The following is a 10,595-nucleotide window of genomic DNA, read 5'->3' on the forward strand; positions in this document are numbered from 1 at the left end:
TGGCTTAGGAAATAATACGATGCTTAATCTGAACTGTACTGCCCTTATGAGAATCACTTAGTTGTCGTCCTCTAAGAACTAATAGAGAAGGTGACGGATGAGCTATTACCGAATTCCTGAGCTCACTACAAATGACTGATCCTAACATCTTAGTTAGCCCATTGAAGTTACTGTATGAACTCCTCTACTAAGCTAACCCCATACTGGCCTCGGGACCGAGCTGAACTCCTGAGCTCCCAAGCCGAGCTCCCGACCTGAACTGGTCATTATGATGGGAGAGCTTGGCCGAGCACCCGACCCGAATTGGTCACTATGATGGGAGAGCTTGGCCGAGCTCCCGAGCTCCTGACCCGAGCTGGTCACTATGATGGGAGAGCTTGTCCGAGCTCCCGAGCTCCCGACTCGAACTGGTCATTATGATGGGAGAGCTTGGCCGAGCTCCCGACCTGACCCCCCGGACGATTCTGGCTAGTTAAGGATTGATCTTTACCTTAGGGTCATCTATGAGATGAGGTGATTTCCTCCCCCGGATATCAAATACATGTATAAATATAATACTAAAAAAAATTATTTTTTTCGGAGGGGCCACGTCCTATGGTGGATCCGCCTAACTAATGAATCAATGGGAAAAAAAACAAGAAATGTCATTTCAATATAAACAACTAAAAATTAATCACACCCTCACCATGGAGTTGTGTAGTAAAAAAGGAATTACATATAGAACTTTTGGCAAAATATATATCACAACATTAACTAAATCTTTCTCCGTTTTTTATTCAATTTTTTTATCCTGATAATGATAAATCTAACACGTAAAGACTTGAGATGTTGATAAATCCCGATAAAATAATCAACGTCTCAAGTCTTTACATGTTAGATTTATCATTAATATGTGTACATATAACGTGTATATTTCGATCATTATCTTTACTATATTATAATACATAAACCTCATAAAAAAATTATATTTGATCATTTTAATATATTTTAAAATTTATCCTTTATCAATTTTTTAATATGTTTAATTAATTATGGAGGTCTAAAAAAGTAAATTTCTTATTCAAAAACTTTCCACATTTTGTTCTACTATCCTCATTATCCTAACCACTATCACATTATCCTAAAATTTAAACAAAAATTATAATTAAATTCAAGTTTATAAAATAATATTTAATTTCAAATAATATATATTTTATGCACATGCAAGGCATGTACTCCGTGTACTAGTTATAACTTATAGATTAAGCATAAAGCGTGGACTAGGGGTGAGCAAAATTTCGGTTAAACCGAATTAACCGACCGAACCGAATCAATTCAAAAATTCGGTTCGGTTAATTCGGAAATTCGATTTTTATGTTATAAAATTTCGGTTAAATCGGTTAATTCGGTTCGATTTTCGGTTTTCTTAAAAAAAAATTCGGTTACTTCGGTTAACCGAATTATAAATAATTAAATTTTGAATTTTTTTTATTAGGCCTTATATATAAATTTATAATATATTTTAAATGTTTTTATATTTTATATTTTACTTAATTTTTCTTATTTTAATTTTTTAAGCTCAATATATTTTTATAATGATAAAAATATCATATTTAAATTATTAATTTTTATAAAATTTTTAATTTTTTAATTTTTGTAAAAAAATCGATTAATTCGATCGGTTAACCGAATTAACCGATTTTTAATTCGGTTCGATTAAATCGCTTTTAGTATAAATTCGGTTCGGATCGGTTAACCAAAATGCAATTCGGTTAATTCGGTTTCGGTTAATTCGGTTCGGTTTCTGACCGAATTAACCGGATGCTCACCCCTAGCGTGGACAACACACAACTTGAAAGGGAAAAAAAAAAAATTGATCTCAAGATATGAACATATTAATTTTTCATTATAAGTGGTAGCAGCAGCCGGAGAGATGCCGAAAGATTGATAATTTTTGCAATGACGAATATTTTACCCAAACATTTTAGCCCCCATATTGTGTAAGTTTATGTTATGACTTATGTGATTGTTCATGGTATACTATTAACAATACGAAGTGAATCCTAAATGGAAATGCAATTATCCAATATCGGTTAATGATATAGTTGATGCTCTTGCGAGAATTGCACTCGATGCAAACCATGGAATTTTCTTTTATTTCATTCCTATGTTTTTAGTTTTTACATTTGTACACATTCCCATCAATATCTTAGAAGAACTAGTTGGAAATTACAAATTTCATCAGCAAGTAAATTGTTATAGGATTAAAACATTAATGCTTGGGAAATTGACACTTTTATAAATATCGGTTTAATACATCTTACAAAAGAAAAAAGAAATAAACAAATGTCACACTCTTCCTCTTTGCATTATGATCATGTTTTCACCCCGAAACTTTCTTAAATTTCTAAATCACCCCAGACTTCCAGAGCCAGGTGCATTTTGATCCTTGGATAATTCCAATTTCAACCCCAAAATCATACGACGGTGAGCCTAGAATATCCTAAACTCGGATGTGGAGATAACGGCGATAACGGCGGAATCTCAAAGATGCCCATGCCGCCAAGGCAGTCTCCGAAGTCCCAAACCGCCGTCCAACTTGACGGCGTTAAAGGCATCGCCGCTATTAAATCAATCTCAGCTGCCGTAACTTCGCTCAATTCTTCTCTCTTGATTTCTTTCGCCTCTCTTTCTTCGGCGGCCTCACCGTCCCTTGCCCTCTTCCGGCAGCCAATTTCCGGCGTCTCCGTCGCCGCGCAAGGGTTCGAAATCCCGATCTCGAGTGGGAAATTGAGTATGGCTTTGCTTCCTCTGAGCTTGAACGCCGCCGCGTCGTACGCTTTCGCCGCCTCCACGGCCGTATCGAAGGTACCGAGCCAGACCCGGGTTCCCTTCTTATTAGGATCGCGTATCTCCGCCGCGAACTTCCCCCACGGCCGCTGCCTCACCCCTCTATAACGCCGCTGCTCGGCGGGATTCTGTTCGAGTCCCGCTTTGAATTGCTTCTTATCCGTTCGAGGAATTGCTATATTGAGCGAAGGCTTTCTCTCGGTGAAGTTTTTCTTGGGCTTCGCTTCGAAGTCTATGACTTTGGAGTCATTACACAAGCCAAAGAGGCTCGAAAATCCAGGACTGGAGCACGAATCTCTGGGGCTCGAAAAGGTGAGGTCAGAAATCACAGAACTCGAATTGCTGGAAGTTCTTGAAATCTGGGAGTCCGAAGAACAAGCAGCATGGGTATCCAAGAAACCAAAATCATCGAAAAGATGCTGGCATATGCTTTCCAGAGCTGAATTTTCATGTGGGGAAGCCATTTTTTTCTGTGAATTTTGCAATCTAGATCGGATTTTAATCTGTTCTTGGAAGTGGAAAAGATGAGAGTGAAGAAGGTTGAGATATATAGGCGTTTGAAATTTGGAGTGTTGTGTGCGTGGGCGTGGCCCGTGGGGGAGGAGGCTTCCTGCGAAGGGCCTTCGCAGCACATATGAAGCATCACACGAGGGGCCAGTCGCGTAATTTTAATTTTATTATTATTTTATATATTCTCATTGGACTATATAAATTTATATTCATTAAACAAATCGAATCATTCTGGTCACAAAAGGTATAATTTTGGAGGAAAGTTTAAATAAATTCAAATTTTAAAGTAATTAGAGCGATTTCACATTTAGAAGCAAAACCAAATCTGAAAATTCTATGTTGTAAAGTGTTTTTCTAAGATCGTTTTAGTAAGCAAACGCTATGATTTTTTTTAAGAAAAGTTATTTCATTGAATAATCTTATAAATTTCTACTTCTTGAAAACAATCATGGTTCTTTATGTTTTTTTGTTGTTAATTAAATTTTTTTTTCTCATCGATTTATTCAAAGAAATTATTGGTATGATAATTCTATTTCATAAAATTAAACTCATACATGTCATTTTTATTATAAAATGTCAATTAAGACAAAAGTGATGTGGTTTTGGATATGGTTGTGATATAATAATGGTAGTTGTTAATGAGTGCAAGTGGAATGGTCCACATACTCAGCATCATTTCCATTCTCTTCTTTTCCTTGCAACTTCCTTTGCAGCCGTGAGACGATTTTTTTTTTTTTCCCTACACTCCTATTCTATGCTATGCTTCTTCTTTTTATTGATAATGATAATAATAATATAAATACAACAACAATAACAACGATAAGTTCTCTAAGAATAACACCTCCAAAATTTTCCAGTCCAACACTATATCATCGTCAAATTTGAGTCGCACAATAAGATGTTAAAAACGGATTTTTAGTAAGAAAATCTATTTCTAAACGTGATAATAATAACAGTAGTAGAAAATAGTAAATACAAAGGGAAATCAATTTCGAAAAGCTTTCCTTTTCCAAAAACAAACTTAGTCTCCAATTTCGACAAATACTTGTAAAACGTTTTTGTAAAGGGCAATTTGCTCAAAAATTCCCAAATGCAAACATGTTTTGCTTTGGGGTCCCTAGTCATAAAATATGGTACAAAACAATACAAGATGTGGTACAAAATCATACAAGATGTGGTACAAATTAACAAAAAATGTGGTACAAAAAAGTAGCTAGGGAGTGCAGAGCAAAACATGTTTGCATTGGGAATTTTTGAGCAATTTGCACTTTTATTAAAATTGTTTTTTTAAAACAATTATAAAAGGTTTTTTTAAAAAAATGTGATGCTAAATGTACACGGAGAGTTACAATTTGGATTACAAGTTGGACATGAAATTAAATAAATATATATCTTTAATGTATTTTGAAAATATTTTTTTCAAATAAAGTGCAGGAATAATTTTATAATTTCATGTGTAATGTGTAACTCAATGTGTACATGTAACATTTCCTTAAAAATAAATACGTATTTGGACAACTTTTCTATAGAAACATTTTAACATTTCAACATAAATGTGTTTTAAAAGTTTTTTCATTGTCTTCCATTCTAAAAACATCTCTCGAATGTTCTTTAAAAACTATACTTGAAGAATTTTTTAAAAAATTTAAAATTTTTTGTCCAAACGTATATGCTTTAAATTTTTTTCACTTATAAAACATTAAAAATATTTTTAAAATATTTGTCCAAACAGAATATTAGGACTTGAGGTCGAAATAGTTTTTACAGTACATTATTTTTATCAAAGAGAGATATTCATTTTCAAGCAAGTTTCAATAATCCATTGTCACGAGGTCCATGTTAAGCAATAAAACTCACATATATCCATAGTGGTATGATATTATCCTTTGGTCCTAAGCTCGCATGAATTGTTTTGGACTTTATCTAAAATGTCTCATATTAATGGAGATATCGTTTATATTATCAAGTCATCATCTTTCAACTTTAATTGCATTCCCAACAGTTGAGTTGTTTTCTAATCCTACATCGCTACTCATGGATTTAAGGTGATCACCTAGCGAAAACCATATAACGACTAACGCTTAAGTCAACGATCACATCTTAAAAATGCAAAAGTAGAGAGCTCTTGAATATGTAAATGACACTTACCCAAAAATGGAGAAAATATATTTATAGAAGAATTTGAATGATCCTTAAAAAAGGTAATTGGCCTTTTTAAGACTAAATATTGTTGATTGTGCCCTTTAAAGAATAAATATTATAATTGGGCTCTCTTTCTCTTTTTATATAATTGTGATAATTTAATATAATTATATCATAATTAAATTAAAATAATTAAAATGAGCTACACACATCAAATATATTAAACAATTCGATATATCCTTTTTCTTAATTTTGAAAAAAAAAACTGCAGACAAATTGATATTCTCGGGGAACAAAATGTAAGCACAATTTCCACCACACGATTAAAAGCGAGCCAAGAGTTAAACTCTTTTTCTTTAAGACAAATTTTGCCCCGCCTAGGTGCTAACGGGATTGTGCAAAGTGTCTCCCAAGATAGAACGCTTCCCAACTTTGAGTAGCAGCACTGCAGACTCAAAGAACTTCGAACAGAAGTGCTTTAAGAAAACTCAGACTCGATATGAGTATGCAAGAGAGAAGAAAGGAAATCTGAATGAGCGAGTTGGAATGAATGCAGGGGCCATCTATTTACAGATGTTGGACGGCTGCCTCGGACGGTTGCATCCCTTCGATGCATGCATGGCCGAAAAGTTGCAATGGTTCGGTCTGAAGAGATGCACTGGTTCGAGCCCAAAAGTCACGTCCGTTCACAAGGAAAGATGCACTGATTTGGATGAAGGACACACTGTTTCTGCATGCACTGTTCTGACATGCAAAATAAATATTTAATTTATTTGTCTAAAAATCTAAACATGTGCCAAGCCAAGCCAAGCCCAAGCCCAAGCCCGTGCCGTGCCGGTCGGTCGGACGGCGGCGGCGGTGGCGCGCGCGCGCGTGTGGCTAATGGTTCGAAACTAGCCTAGACTAGGTCCGCTCCCTTTAACAAACATGGGTATACCTTGGGACCCCAACCCTTTGTTCAAACTTGGGCATTATATATTGTCATCATTTCCCTCATTTTACCAATGTGGGACAATGAGCATTTATCTCATTCACCACTTTCCAACACATTTTCCAACAATCCCCCACATGAATGTGATTTATGCGAATATGTATGCAGATGCTAAAACAGAGTTTCTTACGAAAAATTATTGCATGGGGAGAGGTAGCTTGCGGCTTTGAACCTTCCTTAGTGAAATACTATCGGATTTACTAGGCTGCCTAGTGAACGTGATGTCTTGAACTATTCAGCCGTTGATGTAAACCAAGACAACAGTATTCACACAATAATTTTTCTCACACTTTATTTGTTCTCATGGTTTTGTCCGTTTTGGCCCTGGACAACATCTTGGATTCTTAAGTGTTTCGTTGAAGCGGCCCGTCTTCACACTTAAATAGGTGACCTCCTAGTATATGAGTATCCTGTCATACCCTATTTCATAAAGAAATATAGGAATCATTAAAAGTTTTGTTAAAACTTAACCTCACTACTTGCACAGGTTGCACTTTTATCATATGAATGAGAATAGAACAAAGTTCTGAGTGCACGTGAACGTTCGTAACTTGATTGTCCCATTGAACCAAGATCTTGGGATCTCCAATCTACAAGGTTGGGTTTCCGCTATGAATATTCTTTAATTTTGTAGGTTTTAATCCCATTCCTCTTGATAAGCAGTTAACTTGATCTCGTCCTAAACTTTTTGTCAACGGATCGGCTAAGTTATCTTTTGATTTTACATAATCAACTGCGATAACTCCATTTGAGATCAACTGCCTAATGGTATTATGTCTTCGACGTATGTGTCTTGACTTACCATTATACATACTACTTTGTGCCCTACCAATAGCCGCTTGACTATCGCAATGTATCATAATTGCTGGCACTGGTTTCATCCAACACGAAATATCCTCTAGGAAATTATGAAGCCATTCCGCTTCTTCTCCCGCTTTGTCTAGAACTATGAATTCCGATTCCATAGTTGAACGAGCTATACACGTTTGTTTAGAGGATTTCCATGACACAGCTCCTCCACCGATGGTGAACACATATCCACTTGTGGACTTAGAGTCTTTTGTGTCGGATATCCAATTTGCATCACAGTATCCTTCTAGTACGGAAGGATATGTGCTATAATGTAATCCATAGTCCATTGAGTACTTTAAGTATTTAAACACTCTTTCTAATGCTTTCCAATGATCATGACTAGGATTACTTGTAAATCTACTCAATTTATTTATTGAGTATGCAATATCAGGACGAGTACAATTTGTAATATACATTAGACTCCCAATTATCCTTGCATATTGCTGTTGAGATACAGGTTCACCTCGATTTTTGGATAAATGTAAACTTAAATCCACTGGTGATCTTAACGGTGTGACGTCATATGCGTTGAATTTCCTAAGTACTTTCTCAATATAATGAGATTGTGTTAGGACAATTCCTTCAGGCGCTTTTACAATCTTAATTCCTAAGATAACGTCTGCTTCTCCCATATCTTTCATATCAAAATGTTTTGTCAACATTTTCTTAGTTTTCATGATTATATCATGATTACTACCCATTATGAGCATGTCGTCTACATATAGACAAACAATTACATATGAGTCATGTGTGCCTTTTATATAAACACATTTATCACACTCATTAATCTTGAATCCATTTGACATCATTGTTTTGTCAAATTTTTCATGCCATTGTTTAGGAGCTTGTTTTAGCCCATACAACGATTTAATGAGTCGACACACTTTTCTTTCTTGACCGGGAGCAATGAATCTTTCAGGTTGTGCCATATATATTTCTTCCTCTAACTCACCATTTAAAAAGGCCGTTTTAACATCCATTTGATGTATTTCGAGATTATTTAAAGCAGCAATTGCTATAAGTACTCGAATAGACGTTATTCTTGTAACAGGTGAGTATGTGTCGAAGAAATCCAACCCTTCTTTTTGTCTAAATCCTTTGGCCACTAACCTTGCTTTGTATTTTTCAACAGATCCATCAGCTTTGTATTTTCTTTTTAGGATCCATTTGCACCCTAAAGGTTTGCTTCCCGGTGGGAGATCTACTAACTCCGAAGTATGATTTTGCATGATGGAATCTATTTCACTTTTTATGGCCTCTTTCCAAAGTGGAGCATCAGGACTGGATAGCGCTTCACTTAAAGTCCTTGGATCATTTTCTATAGCATAACTTAGAAAATCAAGACCAAAAGTTTTAGCTATCTTAGCTCTCTTACTACGCCTTGGTTCTTCATTTTCATGAGTTTCCTTATTTGTAGATTCATGAGCTCATTTAATAGAACTCGTTTCTTTCTCTTCCTTAGAAGGAAAGATGTTCTAAAAAAATGCAGCATTCCTTGATTCAATAATTGTATTTTCATGTATATCAGGAATCACTGACTTGTGCACTAGGAATCTATATGCACTACTGTTGTTTGCATATCCAATGAAGATGCAATCTACAGTCTTAGGTCAAATCTTCACTTGTTTTGGATTTGGTATTTCTACTTTCGCCAAACACCCCCACACTTTCAAGTATTTGTATGAAGGCTTATGTCCTTTCCACAATTCGTAAGGAGTTTCATCCTTCTTTTTATGTGGAATTTTGTTAAGTATATGATTTGCCGAAAGTATTGCTTCCCCCCACAAGTTTTGGGGAAGTCCAGAACTTATTAGCATGGCATTCATCATTTCTTTCAGAGTACGGTTTTTCCTTTCCGCAATGCCATTAGATTGTGGTGAATAAGGAGCAGTTGTTTGATGAATAATGCCAGATTCATTGCAAAATTCTTCAAACGGAGCAACATATTCACCTCCTCTATCACTACGAATTTTTTTGATTTGTTTGCCTAATTGATTTTCGACTTCAGTCTTATAGGTCTTAAATGCTTCAAGAGCTTCATATTTGCTTCTTAAAAGAAACACATAGCAGAATCTTGTGCAATCATCTATGAATGTAATAAAGTACTTTTTCCCACCTCTAGTTTGTACAAACTTTAAATCACAAACATCGGTGTGAATTAGTTCTAGAGGTATTGTACTTCTTTCCACTGTGTGAAAAGGTACTTTAGTTAATTTAGCTTCAACACATACTTCACATTTATAGTTTGATCAATCTTAGTCCTTGGAATAAGATTTAGTTTTCCAAGTTTTCGCAAAGTGTTGAAGTTAACATGTCCTAATCTAGTATGCCATAAATTAGAACATTCAATCAAGTAATTCAAAGCATTAACTTTATTACTTTCAAGATCACGAAGTACAGTCATTACATTCATTTTGAACAGTCCCTTTTCTATATATCATTTTCCTAGGAACTGTCCATTTTTCATGATTACAACTTTGCCGGCTTCAAACACTATTCTAAATCCGGCTTTGACCAGTCTAGACCCCGATACAAGATTCTTTCTTATGTCCGGAACATGGAGGACATCGATGAGAGTAAGCTCTTTTCCCTAAGTCATCTTGATCACCACTTTGCCTAGTCCAACGATCTTAGAAGTAGCATTGTTACCCATATAGAGCTCTCGTCCACTTATAGGAGTATACTTCGAGAATAGATCCTTGTCAGCACAGACATGTCGTGTAGCTCCGGTGTCGATAAACCATTCTTTGGGATGATCAACCATGTTAGCCTCAAAGATTACTGCTGACAAATCTATCTCGGACAAATCAATAGGCACAGATTTGTGTAGGACCACATTTGCCCGATATTGATTGTCCTTCTTCGGTAAGCGACAATCCTTGGCTTTGTGGTTCGACTTTCCACAGTTCCAGCATGTGCCTTTCCACTTCTTATTTTTCCCTTGCATCACATCTTTCCCAAACTTCTTCCTTTTCTTCATAGCATTCGGCTCTACCAAGTTTGCCTTTGCTTCCATCGGCATCTTACCAGCTTTGATCTCCGCTTTTCGATTGTCTTCTTCAATTCGCAGTCTGACAATCAAGTCTTCGAGCCCCATTTCCTTGCGTTTGTGCTTCAAATAATTCTTAAACTCCTTCCATAAAGGTGGCAATTTCTCGATTAATGCAGCCACTTGGAAGGACTCGCTGATCATCATCCCTTCAGCCATTATGTCATGTAGGATGATTTGGAACTCTTGCACTTGGCTAATCACCGTCTTGGCATCAACCAT

The 10,595-nt window shown here is 35.8% G+C and overlaps 2 protein-coding genes across 2 annotated transcripts; both read right to left on the reverse strand.

Annotated features, from left to right (window-relative positions):
• Positions 1–2,224: 2,224 nt before the first annotated feature.
• On the reverse strand, positions 2,225–3,357 carry LOC140882951 (ethylene-responsive transcription factor 5-like). The gene has a single exon (XM_073289215.1). It carries the CDS (start codon positions 3,291–3,293, stop codon positions 2,457–2,459), a length of 837 nt encoding a protein of 278 aa, XP_073145316.1. The 5' UTR covers positions 3,294–3,357; the 3' UTR covers positions 2,225–2,456.
• Positions 3,358–8,934: 5,577 nt separating this feature from the next.
• Positions 8,935–10,595, reverse strand: LOC140878081 (uncharacterized). The gene is made up of 2 exons (XM_073281683.1): positions 9,933–10,595; positions 8,935–9,456 (listed from the first exon to the last, which is right to left on the reverse strand). The coding sequence occupies exons 1-2, from the start codon at positions 10,593–10,595 to the stop codon at positions 8,935–8,937; spliced, it is 1,185 nt and encodes a 394-aa protein (XP_073137784.1).

This window comes from Henckelia pumila, chromosome 2 (assembly GCF_033568475.1).
Source record: "Henckelia pumila isolate YLH828 chromosome 2, ASM3356847v2, whole genome shotgun sequence".
NCBI classification, from domain to species: domain Eukaryota; kingdom Viridiplantae; phylum Streptophyta; class Magnoliopsida; order Lamiales; family Gesneriaceae; genus Henckelia; species Henckelia pumila.